The sequence below is a fragment of the Malania oleifera genome, chromosome 11, assembly GCF_029873635.1.
Source record: "Malania oleifera isolate guangnan ecotype guangnan chromosome 11, ASM2987363v1, whole genome shotgun sequence".
Classification (NCBI taxonomy): Eukaryota; Viridiplantae; Streptophyta; class Magnoliopsida; order Santalales; family Ximeniaceae; genus Malania; species Malania oleifera.
The window spans coordinates 78547715-78571319 of NC_080427.1; the positions used below are offsets into that span (position 1 = coordinate 78547715).

Below are 23605 nucleotides of genomic sequence, written 5' to 3' on the forward strand. Positions count from 1 at the left end.
GGGTGGGTAGATTTCTCTATCCTTGGGGCCTTCGCTGGTAAACCTTTATATGAATTGTGTGAGTATGAGATCAATCTAACACTAAAGGACTTACTGAGTAAGGTGAGTGCCCTGATATGCTTCAGTAGTGACCTTTGGGTTGCCAAATGTATCAGAGTAGAGGGGTGCTACTTGTATGGGCGAGTAATCACCCCTATCCTTGGGTAATCTCGTGGCTTAAATATTTTGCATGTGATTGATTAGGTTTAGAGAATGACTTCAGAAATTATGTTAACGATTTTCAAATGTTAAATATTATGTTGTTATATAAACTCATGTTAGTCACACGGTGTTTGAATATATTGTTTCTTCTCTTACTGAGATGTGTTTCACCCGAATATGAATTTATCTTTTTCAGGATTTCTTCAAGATCAAGCTTAGAGAGTTCGAGGTTTTATAGCTTTTTTTGGGAAATAGAAAGAGAAAAGAGTATATTTTTATGTTAATTTTGATATGTACAAATTTATGTTTTATGTTCTATGTTTTAAATTTTCTGAGATATGGATGGTTGAGAATACTGGTATTTAGGGATTATGTTTTGGAGACATGTATATATGTGATTACAAGTGGTGAATAGTTAATTTGGATTATGGATAGGAATAGTTAACTCTGGTATTATATTTGTAGAGATTATATTTATGTTTTCCACTGAGCACATGATATTAGTATGTGGATTATCAGGTAAATGAATGGATTAGTAGTACTCTGAGCCCACGTAGGGGGTCAAGGCGTTACACCAAATGATGTCTTGATCGGTCAAATTCCTTACAACACGTTTGACCAATCATAAGTTCAGTACATAATATATCTTACCAACCTATTCCCAACTTGGGCCAATCCATTGAGTGATTCTCGCCTAGCTCAATAATTTCATCTTGAAAGAACTCATATCCATGCAAGATTTTTCTCTATTTATTTCATCCTCACCATAGGATTAATCAAGTTTTTTTATAATTGGACTACTTGGGACCCATGTGATCTTTGACATATTCTTTGCCTCTAGGACCATTAGAACTTTTATCATAGGTAAACTTTGAATCCTCATAAATCTCTATATAGTTGGTTGACAAAGGATTTTTGAAGTTCTCATACTTGCTAGGGTCAGAATCCTCCTCCTCCTCAATATAATTGGCAACTAAAGAGTCCCTATAATTTTTATCAATGGTGTGCTTAGGCTTTTCATCCTCTTCTATGTAATCACTCAATAGAAGATTATCATAATTCTTATGTCTTCATTGCTGCTTGTGTTGTTGAGTCTAACAAAAATCATAATGAGTGAAGATTTTTCTAGGAGGAGATTGTGGAGTAAAAGACAATTGCCCCTAGTGTTTGCATAACAATGAGCAGATTGGCTAAACCCCTATGCATCACTATAATTATAAGTGATGGTTTGGCCATACCCTAGAAAGATTAAGGGTGAGCTATAACAGAAGCCATCATAGGTATTTTTATTGTGAACCTTAAATCACTGAAACTGACTTTCTACATATTCTCCATTCCAAGATCTATCCGAATCTTTAAATCGTGAACCATTATCTCCATTGTTGTCACTACCTCGTAAGAGGTGTGAGCAACCAAATGAAAGTTTTCTTTATATATTTTTTGTCGAATCAGTAACAAATTAACATTAGTGTATCTGGTCGACATTGGCAATACATTGTCTCCATTGATAGTTTGTTATGCATTTCTAGTAATTAGTGGCATAGTAGGTCTAATGGGCGTAACACAATTTTTTTTTTTTTGGTCAATTTTCTATGCAAACATTTTCAAATGTGGTATGGGGATTGATTTGATATGGAAATGATATTGTTACGCCAGCCTTCAATAGAGGAGTGGGAAAGTGCCCAACTTGCTCAAAGGATACCTTATAAAATAAGAAATTGGAATCACAAAAGAAGCAGAAATTTGTTAAAAGGAGGAGAGAGAGAGAGAGAGAGAGAGAGAGAGAGAGAGAGAGAGAGAGAGAGAGAGAGAGAGAGAGAGAGAGAGAGAGAGAGAGAGCGAGCTAAATAGACTCATATTAGAATAGATAAGAAGAGGACATAAGGAATTGGATTAAAAATGGAGGAATAATAGGGGTAGGGGTGGCGGGGGGGGGGGGGTGGAGATAAAATGGCATTGGACTGTTTAGCATTGGGCTAGTTGTATTGATATGATATGTCAAAGGTACTTATAAGATTTTCATCAGTGCTATATGTACCCATCTTAAGTGAACTCAAAATTCAAATGACCCCTAATACTTGCATAAATTTCAAGGAGTTTCTGAACAAAAAAAAGACATACTTATAACATCACCATTTTGTCCATCTTCATTTTATGAGATTTGCTTTCTTTAAAGTGTGTTCATAGTTAACTCTTCACATTTGATGTCTCACCAAGTCTTTTTTTACAATTATTCTCTCCTTATGAGGAGGCTTGACAAGTGTTTGATTATTGCTTCTCTTGAGCCTTGTGTCCTATGTGCCCTATGGTTAATTATTCATCCTCCACATTACATCTCTAGAGGATGTACAAATATTGCACAAACAAGTTGATTTGTGCAAGAAATTCGATAAAAGGATAGGAAGATTGAATAAATCTGTAAACTTAAAAATAAAAATAAAAATAGAAGACTTGTTAAAGGTACTTACAAGATTTTCATTAGTGCTATATGTACCCATCTTAAGTGAACTCAAAATTCAAATGACCCCTAATACTTGCATAAATTTCAAGGAGTTTCTGAACAAAAAAAAAAAGACATACTTATAACATCACCATTTTGTCCATATTCATTTTATGAGATTTGCTTTCTTTAAAGTGTGGTCATAGTTAACTCTTCACATTTGATGTCTCACCAAGTCTTTTTTATTCTCTCCTTATGAGGAGGCTTGACAAGTGTTTGATTATTGCTTCTCCTGAGCCTTGTGTCCTATGTGCCCTATGGTCAATTATTCATCCTCCACATTACATCTCTAGAGGATGTACAAATATTGCACAAACAAGTTGATTTATGCAAGAAATTTGATAAAAGGATAGGAAAATTGAATAAATCTGTAAACTTAAAAATAAAAATAAAAATAGAAGACTTGTTAAACAATGCAAATAGACTTATTATTGGACAAGTTTGAAATCCTAACTTTAAATGGCAAGGTTATTTCTTAAATGAGACATTTTGGATAATCATTTAGCGTTAGAATTCCCTTTTAAAAAGCTTTTTCCCTTCTAAGGTTGGTTTTTTTTTTGGAGGAGGGGGGGCTGCCCAAATGGTCAAAATCCCTCAAATTGGGCCATTTTTATGTAAGGGGGCAAACCCTAAAATTGAAAATTTTTAATGGATGCCCTAGAGGCTTGAACCATTTCTCAATGCCTTCTTTAGAGACAGGATGTCCTTTATAAAAGCCCTTGTTTGGAGGGAAGGGGGATTGAAAGACTCAATGGAACGCCCAAATTGCTATATTTGCTTATTTTAATTATAGTCAATACACCAATTCCTTAAATTGTTAACAGCACACTTAAACTACTAAATTGGATGGTAGTCCTAGAAAGCAGGTATGTTTCTCAATTCTGTTAAAATTGGTGTATTCCCAAGAGGGGGGGGGGGTTGAATTGGAACTTTAAACTTTTCTCCTAGGTTAAGTCAGAAGTCAATATGATTTGGTAACCTAGGGTCTTTTTACACAATTCCAAATGTGCTGATAAATAAAATATGCGAAATTTAAATCATACACATCATTCATACCATAACATATACGTGCGGTAAATATAAAGTGCGAAAATGTAAACAGACACACAATATGTTATCGAGGTTCAGCCAACTGTGCCTACGTCCCCGCCTCTATCTCGCAAGCCCGAGGATTCCACTAAAGGCTCACTTAAGGGTGGAGCGGCACCGATTACAATCAAGTCAACTACCACAGGGCTGACCTCAACCTTAACCTAGTCAATTAGCGGGGCTGACCTCAACCTACACGCCTTACCAGGATGGCGCACCTAGCTTTCCTAACCGGGTCTAAGCCAGTCCGGGACTATTTCAAAGGGTTAGTCTCCCTCTTCAGGCCTGTGCCTAGAATACAACAGTTTCGCTCAATAAATGAAATTGTACAATGATTCTGCTTTCAGGTAAAACTGATATGTACCCAGTTACGCGCAATCACATACACCACAATATGATTTAATATGTAAGCTCAGTGTGGTCTAATATTTCAACTCTCAAAATATTTGCTATCAGTGTAATGAGTGCATGAGAGTGTCAACAAACAATCTTTGTTTCTCAAGATATTCAATCAATCGTGTTCACACAAAAGATGTCAAGCAAACCTTAGGGATATCAATCAACAAGATATCTCAATCATGTGAATATTAGATAATGTATATGCTTGGTTTGCAAAAAGATGTGTAATCTTTATATTCAACAAGTAATATGTGAGTGAATAACTATTGCACAAAGATTAATATCACAAATACAAATATCTCTTCACAAGTATATCAAATATAAATCACACAAGATATTTGAGTATGTTTTGAAAATGATTTTGTAACCCAAAGACAAGTACAAGCTTCCTAAGATATTGCAACACTCAGAAGCTTAAGCAAGTCTTCTTAGGATAGACTTATGAACGAAGCCCCCTAAGAACACTTAGGTTTAGCTCTCAAGAAAATCGTTTCAATCAAATAAACAAGAAAAACAAACCTTTGAGAATAATCACTCAATCAACTTACAAAGAGTATGAGTAGTATGAGAAGGTAAGTATGAGTGTTTTTAGTATGAAAATGAGTATAATAGGTTTTTGGATTTTCAGAGAATTTTCCCTAATCAAATATGCTAATCTATGGCTAATAATCCCAAATGAGGGGGTATTTATAAACACCCTATGAAATATAACCATTGGGGACTTATTGGGAATTATTAAGAAAGTTTAATGACATTTTAACAAATTTAACCCTATTTAAAATATTTTAACCATGGTAAAAAATCAGGACAACCTGAGAGGTCTGGTAGACCAGAAACCTTTTCGATCGACCGAAGTTCATATGGTTCGGTCGATCGGGCCATTTTTGAATTGTTCGGTCGGTCGACTAGGGGAAGGCAAAATTTTCAATTTCGCGCGATTTGGTCGACCAAAGGAGAATGAACTGAGCCTCTCGGTTGACCAGACCGTTGGGATTGCTCCCGAAGACCCTCGATCGACCAGGTAGTTGGTATGCAATTTTGGCTTGGTCGACCAAGTAGTCAAATGTTTGACTCCTAGGAGGTTCGGTCAACCGGGTGTTTTTGAACTAACCTAATTCGGTCGATCGGGTTGTGGTCAACTAGTTGACCCAGATCGGTTCGGTCGATCGGGGCAGAATGAACTGCCTAGGTCGGTCGATTGAAGGTGCACAAAGTGTGCATTTCGACCCTATTTTGATTTACAAACACCCTATTCAAGTGCCTATCACAAATAAATGCACGGGTGAGTGCCCTAGGGTTATTTCTGATTCCTTTTGAAGACACCGAAAAAATTCGGCGTTAACCTCTAAGGTCTTTCTAAGGTCATTTTAGTTATACCTAGTTTGAGCTTACGTACTATACCATGCATGTGATGTGTGTGATTATTACATACAAAAAGGCCTAATTACTATTACAGACCAATTACACAACTGAATATATATTACAATTGAAAATATGAATTGGTCTTCAAGCTTTATTTTCTTTCACGTGCATCTTGATCTTGACAATTAAGGTTCCTACACATAATCTCAAATACTCATTAGATATTATGAGTATTTGTCATAATCGAAACTGGGCGTGACCTATAAGGTCAACAAACTCATACAATTGTCTATGTACTAGTAGAACATTCAGCAGCCATCACAACTAGTTCACTCGTACTTTATCTTATCATTCCTATTTTTGTTGGATGAAACTTCTGGTAACAAATCTTCATAAACTACTCCTTGATAAGGTCACTTATTGCTATAAAATTTTCATTGTGAGGCCAACTATTTTTGGTTGTAATAAAAAAGAAAAATAACCCTTGTCTTGAGCATTAATTTTACAAAGGCACTATTAATCCCACAACAACAATATAAACTTGTCTTTGCAGAAGTTCAAAGAGATTGGAAGGAAGGAGCCAAGTAAAGAGAGACACAACCACCTAGATTTTCTTGAAAAAAAAAATACATTTTTTTTAAAGTCCCAACAATATTTACAGACTCTATAAAAAAACTTCATAGTCAATTTTTAAAATATTGTTTCAATTACCACTAATGACTTTTCTCTCTTTGCTTTATCAACCAGTCTCATACCTTCAAGTTATCACGTGACTTCATAAAATTAAAATAGAATAAAAAATATAAACACTTTATGACTTAGAAAACTATAAGATATAGATTTTTTTGGCAATACAATCTTGACAACGCACGCTGCTCTCTCCCAATCACATGTCTTCAAACGATAAGCTCCCTGTTGCTGTTACAGAACAGACCCTAAACCTAATTCGATTCCTTATTTGACGGAGAGGGAGAACAACCATTCGCCATTCGAACACCTCACTCTTTATGTTTGAATTCTCTGTTCAGTTTCCAACTTGTACGATCATTCAACCTGAATAGTTGGTGAGGAGACCAGCAAATTCCTGAAATCGCATCTGAGCATACTTCTTTCGCTGCAAAAATTTCAGTCAACCCCACAAGTCCCGAGTTTTAGTTTTATTCTCAATTACGCTTGCGGCTATACCCACGAAGCCGATCAGTCTCAAAACCCTCAAACCCAAAGATTTTGATATTTTGCCAACCAAAAACTTCACAGATTTTTTTTCGATTAATTCCTGGTTAGGGTTTTCGTAAAGTTCAAAATTTTCATCTTGGGTTTGTTCCCGATTAGAAATTTGAAGATCGGCCCACCATAAAAACTCTAAAATTGGCGTGTTTTGTTTGTCTTGAAGATATGAATTTCAGAAGCTTGGACGAGTTCTGGTCCTTCTATGTCAACCAACACTCAAAACCATCCACTAGGCGTTGGCATTTCGTGGGGACTCTCACCAGTATTCTGATCTTTATATATTCAGTCCTCTTCAACTGGTGGTTTGTGTTCTGTGTGCCACTGTTTGGTTATGGCTTTGCCTGGTACAGCCACTTCTTCGTTGAAGGAAATTTTCCAGCTACGTTTGGTCACCCCTTTTGGTCCCTTCTGTGTGATTTCAAGATGTTTGGATTGATGCTAACTGGTAAAATGGACAAGGAGATTAAGAGGCTTGGGAAGAGGCCTGTTTTGCAGGCGTTTTGATCCTTCAGTAAGTTTTCAAGGATTTGTTTTGTTTATATTTATTTATACATGTAACTGCAGCATGGGATGCTCTCAGTTATGTTCAAATTCATGCTGTGAATGTGATATTTGGGGATGTTATCTATTCCTCCACTTCTTTGAATGTGAGAAAACAAGTTGTCAGGTATTGAAGTTGATCTCTTGAATATGGCAAATTGGGAAGAGCTTTTTGGTATAGTTGTTTTTAGGTTAGGTGTTCTTTGTTGGAATATAGCTTAATTAATGAGTCCTTTGTTTTTGTCTTTTTGGTGCTGGTAGGTTTTATATTTAATCAAAATTTTAAGCTGTTTTTATGTTTATTTTTTGTGTTTTTTATGAGTATATATGCAGCTAGTATAATGCATGTTTGGCTGACAATCACATTAGGTCATGTTTGGTCTGAAAAATGGAAGAAATGAAATGAAAATTTGAATACGGAGTATGACTGGATTCACAGTATTGAATTCGATTACATTCCCTCCTATTTCATTCCATTTCTACCTACCAAACAAGCAATTAATGGTATCCAAATAGGCTTCAACCTTTTATTATCATTATGAGAAATCTCCTCAAGTTGCTGAGTCTTGTTATCACCAAGGTAAACAAATCTGAAACTGAGAAAGAAAAATAAACGACATCACATTTGATTTATGGAATCAAGTTCTTTTGTTTTTTCACCCTTTTTCTAGTGTCTTTTTTTTCTCCCTTGGGAATAAATATTCTTATCCTATTTGATGTAACCTTAAGTTGTGTTGAACAAATGGATTATAATGCTTTCACCTTAGTGTTCTCAGATCCATTTAGTGTCAATTGCAAGACCCTGTCTATGCTTCAGACTCTTTAAGCATTGAAAAAATCAAAATCATGAGATATGTCAACACAGGTGAAACTTTCATGGATCCCATTCTAAGGCGGCTTAATTGAAAACTTGCTTTTGAGCTTGGAGCCAACAATGGTAAAAAGGGAAAACCCAAACAAGACACGACGTTCGAAATTAAAAATTATTAGGAAAAAAAAAGAAAAAGAATTCATCTTTTTTACTTTTGTTATTAAGAAAAATAAAAAATAATATAAAAGCATATCAAATTAATTAATAAAATTTTGATTTTGTGCACATTAGCACAACATTGATTTTTTCTTTTGTGTAAAATTTTTATTCATATTAAAATAAAATTTATTTTCAATAGTATTTGATATAGAAAAATAAAAATAAAAAATAGCTTTCTAATTTTTCTCTCTTCTCCAAAAACCATCATTAACCAAGTAGACTTTACTTGAATTTATTTGAAATTAAATAAAATTTAATGATGATGCATTTGGAAGATTGATTTCGAACATTAGGTTTGAATTTTGATAACATTAGGTTTGAATTTTGATAGATTCATGTAAAGTTCAATACAATTTTATATTATATCATCTTAACATCCAATACAAGTTCAAATTTCAGACCTCTCCAAATATAGAGTACACAATTTTTTTTTTTAAATCTGAATTTACACATGAGTTGCATTGTGCGTCCTCGTATGGATACAAATTTCAAGTACTAAAGCGCCCTTTTAAAATGTCTTAAAAAGTAAATACATTTTTAAAAGTACCTAAATTGTACTTGTGCCAATAAGTAATTTTTGGTATACGCTTAAAAAAGTAATTATCTTTTTAGAAAAATAAATATTGTTTGAAAGAAATATTTTTTTTATAATACGTAATTTAAGATTCTTTTAAAATAAATAATATTTTAAATAAATATATATTTTTTTTTTGTACTTTCAATAAGTGGTTCCAAATAATGGTGAAGCATTTTTTTCTCGAGTACCATAACAAGGCAACAAACTCTTCTAAATGATGGCGGTGCTTTCATTTATCCAGGTATAGAAAAACATTTTTAACATGACATGGTACCAACCACAAACCGGGAGTTTATTCTCTTCTTTATTTTATTCTATTATTAATTTAACTTTTTTGGGGGACAATTTCTTCGAAGGGAAAATGCTCAAAAAAATAATGCTTGTCAAAGGCTTCCACCCTTTGGCAGGTTGGATTGAACAGCATGAGAGAGAGAGAGAGAGAGAGAGAGAGAGAGATTTTAAAAAGGAGCCTTACTTTTAATTCATTTATTTCAAAAATACAACTATCATATAAATCTAAATGGACCAAAAATTGGGTTTCGACAAAGGAGGGGATTATTTTGGGCACTAAAAAATTTCAAGTCGTTCTATTCCAAAATCAATTTCAGCTCAGTTCCAAACTTGAGTACAGCTCCATGTAACAGATGAAGCATCAATTCAGCCACCAATGGCTTTTTCTCCCAAAGGAACTCAATCAAAACATGAAACTTCTGGCTTTGGGGCCAAGGAGTAACACTGCTCACATTTTTCAAACTTTTTAAGCATGCGCGGCATGGGGTGAGGTGAGTTACATATAGCTTGATCATCACAAGTCAGTGTTCCGTGAAAAAGATGGCAAAGGCATGGCCTCTTGTGGACGAAGAATGACGAGCACACCGAACATCCCCAGCATTGGCAAGACAAGAAGCCACTTCAGCAGTTTGTAGTAATGCATGTGAAATGTAAGGGAGAATTCGTCTGAAAAATAAAGTCCATTCTTGTCAACCATCTCCACCATTACTGTCCCCGTAGTCCGTACTGCCACCGTCGGAAGCTTTATTCGATACTTTCCAGGATGATTAAAAATCTGATTCTGTTTTATACTTCTCTCCCCTTGGTAATTGCCAGGAACCAGCAAAGTTGTCTGCATTATTTCCCAAAGTAAACAAAGAAAATTGTTGACACCATAGTTACCAGCCTAGGAAGGTAACAAAAAATGAACAACATACCGTGACATTATATGGTGCTTGAGACCCAGAAGGAAACCTGTATCTATCTACAATCTCAATCTCAACCCAGAAACTCTTGCCTTCTTCATCACGGAAAGCTCTTGATGAATGTGAAATGTAGACCCCTTGGCGATTGTGCCTGTTTGCAGCATTGTTTCTGCCTTGATTAGGTGCTTTCCATGCCTAAAAAAGTAATACAAGTAATGTTACATAACTTGAGGAATGTCCTAATTAAAGACCAAAAAAGGTCCTCACAAATCAGGTTAGTAATGTCCTGCCTTGAGGGGATGATGTGGAGCAGGGGTTGAGAAGCAAAATACATTGCCATTCATGGTAGTTACAATAAGATCAAGATCATCCCCACCGTCAACATTGTCTGCCAAAACCATGCTGTATCTGTCATGCAGCAAGTGACATTTTATATAATGTTTTTCTTTAATAAATAAAGAGAAACAATTAAGACTTATTCTATGAATGAAATTGTATCAGATCTTACGAAGTTTCGCCAATATCAACAACATCAGCACATGATGTTGGCCCCTCAATAAGATACAGATAACCATCAAAGGATGTTGTGACAATAGTGAGACCATTCCTTTTTTCACCACGTTTACTTAAATCAACAAGAAGAACTTGATTCATCACTCGTCCATGAGTTCTATATGGATAGGGACGAACAATAGACCCATCCTTGCCACTTAAAACATATATGTTCCCTGATAATGTTGCAACTACAACATCAGTGTGGCCATCTCCATCCACATCACCAATACTAGGACCCTGAGGAATTTTTTTACAAGTTATGTCAGATCATTCCACAGCAATGCAGAATTACTATCTAATTACCATAAATACAAATAAGGTGCACACAGTCACTAGGCTATTGAGCCAAAAGAAAGTTGGTAATCTTCTGAATGCATTCAACTAACATAGATGGTTATGTCAGATCATTCCACAGCAATGCAGAATTACTATCTAATTACCATAAATACAAATTATGTGCATACACAAAGTCACTAGGCTATTGAGCCAAAAGAAAGTTCGTAGTAATCTTCTGAATGCATTCAGCTAAAATATATGGTTCCAAGTCCAGCATTCATGATTCGATGAGAAACATAACTGACACTGATGTACTTTCTATGTATTCCACATGAAATCAGATATAGCCCTAAAGACGTACTATGTGCCAGCATAGGCAAATGCTGTACAAAATATAATTAAAATAAAGCAGAATAAAACATAGTGGAGACATCAATGCAGCTAATGTAAACTTTGTGCATAAATAAAAGTGGTTACCAGCATGCTGAACTATTGGTAAACCGTTCATGCATTTCAAGGCAACACCAAAACAATTACACTAAACTTTGCACTACACACTATTAATGAATGGATGATCTCAAGTCAATTTTCCAATCACAGTGGAACCAAATAATAAATTGCAGAAATTAAACAATCATATAGTGGAAAGAGCTTTCATGTTCAGGAGTTTCCATAGGAAATTTAAATTGTGGCTCATTTTTTTTTTTTTTAATAGAAAGAGATATCATTAACAGAAAGGAGGGAGAATTACAAAGAATGGAGAATAAGGCATCCTCTTAAAGACACACAGAAAAACAATTACAATAATGCCAACACCCCAAGCCCACCTCCCCCAACCAACACCCACCCCACAAAACCCCATCACCCTGAAGATCAGATAAAAAAACTCTCTGACCCGAAAGGAAGCAAAGAAAAGCTTTATTTTATTGGGGAAGTTTTGCCTTGACATTAAAGATCCTAGCATTCTTTTCAAGCCACAAAAGCCAAAAAAAAGCGAACACAACACACTTCCACAAAACCACCCTTACTCCTCCCAAAGCCTCAAAACCCCCAAGAAAAAATACATCAACAGCATGCGGCAATCGCCTCATCAAAAAACAGAGCGAAGGTTATCCCAAAGCTACTTAGCCACCAGCCAATGGAGAAAAGATGCTTGATGGTTCACCAGACACTAAACTCATTATGCATACATCTGGAATCTGGACTCAGCTTTATAAGGCCTACTTACTGCAACAAGTCATTAGCATTAATCCATTTGGGAGCCAAAGTCCACATGAAAGTCCTGATCTTAAAAGGAACTTTAGCATTCCAAAGAAAATTATTTAAGGTAAAAGAGTGAGAACTAGAGGCTTTCAACAAATGATAGAAGAAAATTTTCATGGTAAAAAAACAGAAGCATACCCAATCCAAATTGTGGCACAAATTTTAGAAATTATTATTATTATTATTATTATCATTAGAAGTAGTAGTAGTAGTAGTTATAAAAACAACACATTAACAGCCTGATGTAGGACGAGAAGCGGCTATATGGATGGATCATTTCGACCCAATAGGAGGCCTATGTCAAAGAATAGGGTGAATGGTTTATTGGGTCTGAAACCCAAATGTGTTTAGTCATTTAGTTGTTTTAAGTATAGTGTGTGGTTGCTTGTATTAGGATTATTTATGTTGGGGGCTTGTTTGTAGTAATTGTGTATTCTAGGGGTATGTTTGTAATGTAATGCAGTTTTAGGGGTATTTGTGTAATTTCATGATTAGAGGCTTTCTTATAAATAGTGTGAAAGCCATGTTGTGAGCAGTTGTCAATGAATTTGAATTGAGGTTGAACGTGAGTTTCCCCCAGGTATCTCCTCTCTCCTCCCTTCCCCTTCTCTTCTAATTTCTCCATGGCTACAAACCTTGATGCTGCCCCTGCATCATTTGGTATCAGAGCCCAACCACGATTCCATTCTTCATTTCAGTCCAACCATTCTTCCTCACTCTTCTCCTTTTCCCTTACTCTTCTCCCTTCTCTTCTTCTTTCTTCTCTGTTTCTGATCTCCTGTTCTGTCCATAATTCCCTGTTGCCCAGCAGCAGTCTGCCCTATTCTTCTTGCCTATTTGTCCTCCTTCTCTCCTTCTCTTAATTCTCTCCCATAATTCTCTCAACTCTCTGATTTATAAATTCTGTTGCTGTCTCCTCTACTTGCAGCAGTCTCTGTCCAGCAATTAATACCCTTGTTCCTTTCATCTTCTTCCTCTTTTCTTCTTCTTCCAATCTCTCCATTAATCACTTCTTCTCTGTTACTCTCTCATCTCATCATTTCCTCATTGAAATTTCATTTAAAAAAAAAAAAAAATGAAAGCAGTTCTGCAGTTTCAGAACTTTTCAGAAAATTCCAACCACGTCCCCATTTCCTCAAACACCACCTTCCAGCCATCATACTGCAACACCACCCACACCACCAAAAACAGAACCCCACGAAACCCTTCTCATAAAAATTTTATTGCCGCCCGACCACTGGAGGACCCCCATGTGCTGGAAAACTTCTCCAGCAGCCGACCCCTTCAAAACCCACCATTTCTGGAGTAATTTTGACATATAGCCACCACCACTGTATTCCCCAACCCTTGATCTACCATCACCTGGAAAGTCATCACCAGAGCACCATTTCCTGCGGCCTACGCACCCCACACGCCAGCGACTGCAAGTGGCATTCTGCCGGACTTCCCTCCTGCTGACAGAATCACAAGAAATTGGTGTTTCCTCATGATATTTTGGCTTCTAAGTTGAAATTGTGTAAGCAAGCACAATAATTTGGCACGAAATCCTAGAAATTGTTGCTGCCAGCATGAGAAGTCAGGTTTTATTGTTGCTATTTTTGAGTTTTTCTAGTGAATTTATTTTATTTTTGTGTGATACTTAAGAATAAAGGTGGCTTGAAGATTTTTCTTAAATAACTGAAAGTGAAGTTTGTGATTTGCTTCATATAAGTGCATCATGGGCACCAATGTTGAATTGTCTGCAAAGGTGGAGTTGTAATCCCGTAGGATACAAAATATGGAAAATGCTTTGGAGACTATTCCTGGCACTTTGAATAGGCTAACAACAGAAGTTGCAGTGTAAAAAGCCCACAGAATTTCCTACCAATAAAGAGGGCGGAATAGCTGCTGTCCCACATGGTTTTGAGTTGTGTGAAGACAGTAATAATCATTTGAGTAAGGGAATTAAACTAGAAGTCTGATTTTAATGGTGATGATTCTCTTGATGAATTTGATGATTGGGTGTATTCTTTGGAGTACTATTTCCGATGGCATGACATGAATGAAGTTGAAAGTTGTACTTTGCTGAATCAAAATTGAAGGGAACTGCTCGAATTTGGTGGATTAAACAAAGGGAAATCTTTAGAAGGAGGAGATTTGGTGAGATTACGACATGGGATGAGATGAAGCGAGTCATGCAGTGTGTTCATCTCCAGCTATTTGATTTGGAGCAAGAAGAAATAAGACAGTGGAGTACACTAGTAGATTCTATCATTTGGCTACTCGCACCGATATAAAATGGAAAGAGGACGTTATGATAGTTTTGTGCAGATAAGGGTTGAAGCCAGCCATTGCCTCCAAACTTGCTGCATGTTGTCTCATCACAGTTGGGGATGCAACACAGGTTGCCACTCAGATTGAGGAGGACACGTGCAACGCAATCCTCCTAGAGCTACATCAGCCCTTCCGCTTGAGAAGAGTACTAGTGGAGTGGTACGAGAAAAGACAATTTCGCAATTGGGTAAAGGTGTTCAGACTAGTACCTCTTGGAAAACTCTTGAGCATTCTGGGACAACTTCCAAGAGCCAACCATCACTCAAATGCTTTAAATGTCAAGGTTTTGGACATCGAATTGCACAATGTCCTAGCCAATTAGAAAAGGAAGAAGAAGATAATGATGATGATACTAAAGTAGTTGAAGTTGAAACAGAAATTCCAAGTGATTTAGATGATGTTGGCAATTTGCGAACCTGGTTAGTGCTTCGACATATGCTCTTTTCCCACAAGGTTAAAGAGATGGAGGATTCGAGGCGGATCAACATCTTTCAAACTCAAGTGATACGCCAAAAACAACTATGTACTTTGGTTATTGATCCTGGTAGCTGCACAAATGTAGTTTCTAAAGAAGCTGTGAAGAAGTTAAATTTGGAAGTTGAGCCTCATCCTGAACTATACAAGATTGCTTGGGTGAATAATACCAACTTGAAGATCCATGATCGCTGCTTACTTACCTTCAAGATTGGTTCCATTATGGAGACAGTGCAATGTGATATCCTTCCTCTCAAAATTTGTCACATTCTTTTGGGCCAACCATGGTTATTTGATTGGAAGGTGAAGCATGATGGATATGAGAATTCTTATCCTCTCCATTGACAAAAAGGAGTATAAGTTGATGCCGTCACGAATTCTTTCATTCACCAAGTTGAAGCGTACTGCCAGTTCCTTTCTTATGAAACAAGATGATTTTATCCATGGTGATGGACTCCTTGGTGCTTTCCCCAACTCAACGGAGTCAAGTTCTTTTTGGATGGAGGGAATTGATGTAGGATGAGAAGCTGCTATTTGGATGGATCATTTTGACCCAATTAGGAGCTTATGTCAAAGAATAGGATAAATGGTTTATTGAGTCCGAAACCCAAAAGTGCTTAGTTATTTAGTTGTTTAAGTATATGCGTGTAGTGGCTTGTATTAGAATTATTTATGTTTGGGGGGGGGGGGGGGGGCGTGTTTGTAGTAATTGAGTATTTTAGGGGTATGTTTGTAATGTAATGTGGTTTTAGGGGTATGTGTGTAATTTCATATTTTTAGAGGCTTTCTTATAAATAGTGTGTGAAAGACAAGTTTTAGGCAGTTGTTGATGAATTTGAATTGAAGTTGAACGTGAGTTTCCCCCAGGTATCTCCTCTTCTAATTTCTTCATGGCTACAGAACCTTGATGCTGCCTCTGCATCACAGCCTCAAAGTCCTCAATTATTTCGAGTCTTCAAGCAAAAGCTAAAGATGACATTGACCTCAGTGGTAGGCTTTATTTATCTGGTAGGGTGATTTGTACCTAGATTGCCTAGTGATGCAACCAACATAAATTTGTGCTTGAGAATAATCTAAGAAATACCTTTTCACCTTCATTTCTTCTTTCTTCCTACTCTATTCAGACTCTTCAATGTTAACACACTATATATACATACTTCTCTGAAATTGTAGAGTTCACATTTAACTGATACAGTGATACTACAGAGTTTACAGATGACTGATACTACCTACGAGTTTCATCTTATGGCTCAAATATAAATCTCAACATGTGATTCACCTTGGAGGGTGCCATTTTAGAGCTCAGAGGATAAAACATCATTATAAAAGCCCTCAATGTCCAAATTCAAATGTTACAATCATTGTATCCAATATTTTAGATTCATGAATTCCACATTTTTTTATTATTATTGAGATTTTTGGTAAAATGAAAGACCTAACACAATGATAGGTCTCTCCCTCTATTTATAATATCTATAAAATACATTCTAATGATCATAATACACTTACTAACTCTCACTTATTAACATAATACTAACACATCAATAACACTAAATGATTGAAATAACCATTAACACTCCCCCTCAAGTTAGAGCATAGATATCATATGCTCCTAGCTTGTTATAAATAAATTTAACACGAGCACCCTCCAAAGCTCTACAAACAAATCAGCAAGCTGCATATCAAACTTCACATAAGCAAGGTAATGAGCTTCCACACAAGTTTCTCCCGAACAATGTGACAATCAACTTCAATGTGTTTTGTTCACTCATGGAAGATCGTGTTGAAGGCAATAGAAAAACAGCTTGATTATCACACATCAACTCTATAAATCGAGAATATGAAAAATCAATTCTTCCAACATGTTTGTCAACCAAACAAGCTCACATGTAGTGAGCCATGACCCTATACTTTGATTCAACACTTAACCTAGCCACTATAGTTTGTTTCTTATTCTTTCAAGAAACCAAGTTACCACCAACAAAAATACAGTAACCAGTTGTAGAGCTTTTATTTGAAGGTGATCCAACCCAATCTGCATCAGTATATCCCTAAATATAAATTGACCTTGCTCTTGATATAAGAAACTTCACCCATATGGACCTTAGAGATATCTCAAGATGTGAATTATTGTGTCCCAATGACTTGTCTTCGGAGAATAAAAAATTTGATTTACAACACCTGTTGCAAAAGATATGGTCGGTTGAGTGATTGTGCGATAATTCTACTTTCCAACAAGTCTCTGGTATCATCCTGGGTTAGATAACAAACCACCCTATTCGACACTAACTTGCTGTTAGGATCCATGGGCGTATCAACCGGTTTGGATCCCAACAGCCCAATCTCATAGAAAAGATCGAGAATATACTTCTTTTATGATAAAACAATTCCTATACAAGATCTGAATACTTCTATACCCAAGAAGTATTTCAATGGTCCCAAATCTTCGGTTTGAAATTTAGGCTTCGCATACTTTGATCATCACCGCCTGTAATTAGAATATCATCCACATACACAATAATAAGAATCCTACTCAATGAAGTATGGTGTTTTTTGATTGACTACACACCATCGAAGGCCGAACTCAAGCACTACAGTACTGAATCTATCAAACCATGCTTTAGGAGACTGTTTTAAACCATATAATGCCTTTTGAGGCGACACATTGAGCCTGACTCCTCCTAAGCAACAAACCAAAGTTGTTGCTCCATATAGACCTCCTCCACAAGATCAACATGCAAGAACACATTAGAGGCCAATGACAAGTGGTGGCATATTGATGTAAGTTTGGCAACTAGGGAAAAAAAAAAGTGTCAGAATAATGCAAACCATACACCAAAGTATACCTCTTTGTAACAAGACCAGGACATACCTTCAGACGAGCCAAAAAACCATTAGGGTTGACTTTCGCAATATATACCTAGCAGCAACCAACCACAGTTTGTTAGGAGGAATAGATACCAATTCCCAAATATAATTGTCCTATAAGGCACTCATCTCTTCCATCATTGCATTCCTCCACCCAGAGTGGGCTAAGGCATTAGAAACAGATATAGGAAGGGCAACGGATGATATAGTGGTAGCAAAACAATAATAGAAGGGTGATAAGAAGTCATAGGAAACAAAGTTGGAGATGGGATGTTGAGTACATGTGACTTTACCTTTCTAAAAAGCAATGAGAGGATCAACATCGTGGGAAATATGATCATTAGACGAGAAAACCAACGGCATGGTAGTATAAGCTACAGCAGACTTTTCCTTGGAGCTTCCGTCCTGAATACACAAGCAAATTAGGATGTTCAAGACAATGAGGAGTCAAACTACATGGAGACATAGGTGAATAACTAGATAAGGACAACAAATTAGAATATGGAAGATTAGGCAAAGGAAGAGATTCACTGTGATCAAAAGCACTCAAGGACTAAAAGTAGTATGGTGTAGACTCGAAGAAGGTACCAAAAAGCGATGTAGAGTAGGAGTGTAATAATGATATCCCTTTTGACTGAATGAGTAGCCTAGAAAGAAACATTTTATAGGATGAGAATCCAACTTATCCACCCTCGGACTTGGCTGATGAACAAAGGACACATCTGAATATATGAGGAGGTAGATAGAATAAAGGTAAATTAGGAATGGTTAGGGAATTTTACCACTAAGAACAGAGGACGACATCCTGTTGATAAGATAACAAGAAGTAATAACAGCATTACCCCAAAACACTTTACGTACATGCATTTGATAACGTAAAGGGCAAGTAATTTCAAGGATATGTCTATTTTTCCACTTTGTAATCCCGTTTTGTTGGTAGGTGTAGAAACAGGACAACTGATGAACAATACTAACTGAGTCATATAAGTAATGAATTGAGTATTAAAATACTCTTTAGTATTATCACTCCGAAATATTCGAATTGACAAACCAAATTGGATCTTTATTTCAGAACGAAAAGCACAAGATACATGAAAGAACATTTTTTTATTAAATACAGCCAAGTCATCCTTGAATAATCATCCACAAAGTTTACGAAGTACTAGAAACCCCAACTTGGGCACAACTTGACTAGGACCCCAAACATTAGAATGGACTAACATGAAAGGGCTTGCTACTCATTTATGGACTTGTGAAGCAAATGGGACATCATGATGCTTTCCCTGACAAGACTCACAATCAAGACAAGACAAGAAAAGACACAATACTTAAGAAATAGACATTCCAAATTTTTCAACAAAGGATGACCACCCGATAATGGATTTGGAGAGGTGTGGCAGCATCAATGCAAGTGATGGAAGGAGATAGAGGCTCAAAATGATAAAATCCATCAGCCTTCACGCCCTCCACTAGTTGTCTTCCTCGTCTTCGAATCTTGAATGACCACAAAATCAGTGAAGAATGTTACTAAACAAGTAATGGATTCAGTAATCTTGCTAAATAATATAAGATTGAACGAAAAGTTAGTATTCAAAACCGAAAGTGGTATTCATAGTCTTAATTCCCTTAAAGACAAGATGGATCCATTAGTAAGAATAACATGAAGTAAGTTTTTAGGATATTGGAAAATAGAGAAGAAATTTGGTATACTTATGCTATGATCAGTGACTGTAGAGTCTATAACCAAAGGACTAGGATGAGAAGTACTGAATGACAGACAAGTTTTAGGGTTAATTGTTTGCGCAAGGGATGTAATGGCAAGAAAAGCTAGCTAGGATGCTTGATACTATTGGAATGTGGAATACTCTTCCTCTAACATAGATATAATATGCTGCTCCCCTCTTGGCCCCAAAGGTATGGAATCTATGGTGGCTGCATTAGCAATACGTGAAGGTTTACCATGGAGATCCCAACACCACTCAATATTATGAACACCTCGTCCACCACGAGCACACTAGTGAGGAGTGCCTCTACCTCGTCCATCTTTTCCACCACAACCGCTTGAACCACATTGATAACTTCTATGGTTGAAAACCAGAATCATCTTGCATGGCAAAGGCCTTCCTCTCAGAGCCAAATGCAAGAGCATGGGAATGTGTGCTGGAGGAAACACAAAGGTTGCTAAAATAAACATTGCCAAATGATGGCAACTCTGCACTGCCAAGTATCGGGGACCAGACCGCCTCAAACTAACTCGCTATAACACAAACAACTGTCATGTGCTTCCCCTGCTTCTGCATCTCATGAACATCAGCAGTTATAGGTTGCTTGATGTTAAACTCCTCATGAATACACTTCATCTCTCCAAAGTCCAAAATAGTCTGTAACATTCCTATCCCTTTTTTTATAGCTGAAAGTACTTCAGGGATAAATCATATATATGTATAGGTTTGGTATAATACCAAATCTCCTTGCATGCGTCCACATGCATGCACATTCGTGCAATCTTGGGTTCCATTGAGGTCCACAAGAGGGAAATAGTCGACGCATCATCCACACTTCTTTTCTCTCCTCATCAAAAGGCCCAAATTGGAACAAGTGGTCATATTTTCCTAAACTTGTTAAATAAACTCTAATAGCCTTAGATCACTGAACATAATTCTTTCTATCCAACTTTTCGATTGTTATCATAGCAGCGATGAAGGAAACATGTTTTTTGGATTCAAGGACTCCATCCCAACATTCACAAACTAGACAACTATCAAAGAAAAAGAACAATCCAACTAACCAAAACAACCACTAACAAGGTGAACCATCAAAACAATCATGAATAAGTCGCCAACAAACTAATATTAAACTGCCACAACCTCACAAAATCAACGTTTAACACTGCTATTGCTCCAAGAGCCTCCCCCAATGGCCTTTACTAACACAGAATGTCAACTAGTCAATTGCCACGAGTGCATGGTCGACAAAGGTTTGACTTTTGAATAAAACACATGCCTAAGAGCTTGATATTATGGTCTATGGAAGGAATCAGAACATGCTGGAGGAAAAAAATGCAGAAAAAGGTGACCAAAAACTGTCTCGCCTGCCAGAATGTGGGGGCACGTCAGGTAACCCCAGCAAAGGAATTTTACAGGGTTACAGTTTGGATCGTTCTTTTTTTATGCTGTGGTTGGTTTTATGAAATATGGAAGGGTTTTTGTGGTTCTGTGAAAGGCAATGACAGGAGGGTGTTTCCCAGCAACAACTGAGTTTGTTTTGGTGGTAGGGTTTAGGTTGGATCTTGCTTTGTTACCATGTTGAGATCTTTGGTAAAATGAACGACCTAACACAACAATAGGTCACTCCCTTTATTTATCATATATATCAAATACATTTTAAGGACCATAATATCCTTACTAACTCACACTCATTAACATAACATTAACACACTAATAATACTAAACAACTAAAATAACCATTTACAATTATGAATATCAATCTTCGTCAATCTGGGAAGACCCACACATGAAAGAGGAAATGAGTTGTGAAGTTAGAGAAGCCAAGTATCATAAATTTATGAACACTTTTATGTGGATCTTCTGAACAGATTGAATCATTTTTCAAAATCTTATACCGTATCTCACACATAAATCCCTTTCTTTAACATTCCTATTTATGCTTGCATGCACCTCTGTGTAAAATATACCATAAAATACTTACCCTATGTTTGGGAAACCATTGGATTTGGATTTGTATTGGATTTAGATAAATTGTAATGTAAAATTTTATTAAAATGTCCAAATCCACTTAAATCCAAATTTAGGGTCCGAAATCCATGCTCCCAAACACTACCTTAAGATCAAAGAACAATGGAACTACAGAGCACCTGTGGAACAAGACTCTTAAGATGGGTTTCCCAAATTTCTTTCCCTTGTGGCGTCCATGCAGCAACATTTCCATGTGTATCAGTAGTAATCAGTTCAATTTTTCCATCATCGTTGATATCAGCAGCAACGACAGCTCCATGAATTTCAGCCATTTCAAGAGGAAACTTGTCTCTCACCTTGCCTGGAACAAAACATAAATAAATTTCCCATTTGCTAAAGCAAATTAAAAAAAAATAAAATTGACAACTAGATTCAAATCACTTCAAGAAAGGAAGGCAGCACTTAAATATTGCTGTAAACAAATCTTGACAGTATATCCTTCTTAAAATCTTAGACATTTTGTTTTGGATCAGCCAAGACACAAGTCCTATGTTGCAATAAGTGTTTTTTTTTTCCCTCAATTCATTCTATAAAGATTTTTTTTTTCAACTTTTCATTCTGCATCATCATATCTAGACTCATAACCGTATAAACATATGGTTGCAAACAAACACTGTTCCAAGCTATGATGATGCAGAATGCAAGCTAGAGCTATTTTATTTTTCCAATTCTTATTGTATTTTTTCTTTTTATTTAGGGTATTTTATTGGAATTGTATCTTAAAGATTGAATTTAAAAAAAAAAAAAAAAAAAAACAAGAAGTCAACAAAGCCACAGCAGCAAACTAAAAAGCTTCCTAAAAAAATTAAACTCAGGAGGCAACCAAATTACAATCTAATCTTCTCAGCTTTAATCCTGTGAAATTTTCCAACCAATAGCTTCAGTGTTGAAAGGGAGTTGGATATAAAAGAGCGAGTTTCTGGCTCTCCAAACATGATAAATTGAGGCTGACCCAGAGCAGCCTAATCATATCATGCTCCCTTCTCTTACCTACAGAAGAAACCCACCTTAACTCTTTATTCCAAGATCTAAAATTCCTGGGTTTATTAAACCAGCACAGGAGTCTTCATATACACCTTTTATAGCTTCATACTTGATGGTCACTCTTGACAAATTTACCGCAAATAATGGAATCTGGCTAAGATTTTAGGATATTATTATATAGGAAATTACTATTAGTGTGTGTATCTTGGGGGCTAAGAATTACAAGATTGGACTGACTATAATCACTATCCTGTACCACTGATTGCAAGCATGGTTTTAAATAAAGGCCGCGACCGTTACGTAACGCCGTTACGTAAAGGTTTTTTGGGTTACCGATACCGTTACACACCGCGAAATCGGTGGGAAGAAAAATCATGGCCGTAGCGGCCGTTACGGACCGCGACCGTAACGTAAAGGCCGCTACGGCCGTTACATAACCGCTACAAGACTGTTACACCAAAAAAATATTTTATTTTTTACTTTTTCTTCTCACTTTTTCTCTCTCTTTCATATATCATTCTCAATATACCAAGTGGCAAGAGGGGGAAAAAATTATAATGAGGATGACAATGATACAAAATTTACTTTTTCTTTAAATACTCACAATAGATGCATTAATTAACAATTTCAAAATACTAACTTGTTAGGAATTTTCTTTTTTAATAATATTAGTAATGTGATATTTATGTTCTTTATTTTTCAACTTCAACCTTTTTTCTTTTCTAACTATTTTATATTTATATTATCCGTATGTCTTATGTGTCTAATAGATTAATGGAGTGTATAATGTATTTTATTTTATTAATTCATTTAGCACACATAAGAATTTATCATAGATAAGAACAATGAGAAGTATAAATACGCACACACACGTAATTTTCTATCAATGATGGTTTAAAACAAATGTAAACTTGTTGCCCTTACCAAATAACTTAGTTACTCGAACTAAAGGTTCCAAAATACACTAAAACCCTTTCTAAGAATGGCCAAAAG

The 23605-nt window shown here is 36.2% G+C and overlaps 2 protein-coding genes across 2 annotated transcripts in view; one reads left to right on the forward strand and one right to left on the reverse strand.

Moving 5' to 3' along the window:
* Positions 1 to 6796: 6796 nt before the first annotated feature.
* Positions 6797 to 7479, forward strand: LOC131167634 (uncharacterized). Its single transcript, XM_058126428.1, has one exon. The coding sequence runs from the start codon at positions 6947 to 6949 to the stop codon at positions 7283 to 7285; it is 339 nt and encodes a 112-aa protein (XP_057982411.1). The 5' UTR covers positions 6797 to 6946; the 3' UTR covers positions 7286 to 7479.
* Positions 7480 to 9384: 1905 nt separating this feature from the next.
* Positions 9385 to 23605, reverse strand: part of LOC131167635 (protein DEFECTIVE IN EXINE FORMATION 1) — a 69374-nt gene continuing 55153 nt past the window's right edge. The window contains exons 10-14 of the mRNA XM_058126429.1: positions 21748 to 21929; positions 10633 to 10916; positions 10415 to 10532; positions 10137 to 10319; positions 9385 to 10051 (exon numbers count right to left, since the gene is read on the reverse strand). Coding sequence (XP_057982412.1) covers positions 9734 to 10051; positions 10137 to 10319; positions 10415 to 10532; positions 10633 to 10916; positions 21748 to 21929 — 1085 coding nt within the window. The 3' untranslated portion in view covers positions 9385 to 9733. The remainder of the gene's footprint in view (positions 10052 to 10136; positions 10320 to 10414; positions 10533 to 10632; positions 10917 to 21747; positions 21930 to 23605) is intronic.

Coding starts and splice junctions, on each gene's coding strand:
- LOC131167634 (XM_058126428.1), top strand. CDS start 6,947: ATGAATTTCAGAAGCTTGGACGAGTTCTGGTCCTTCTATGTCAACCAA.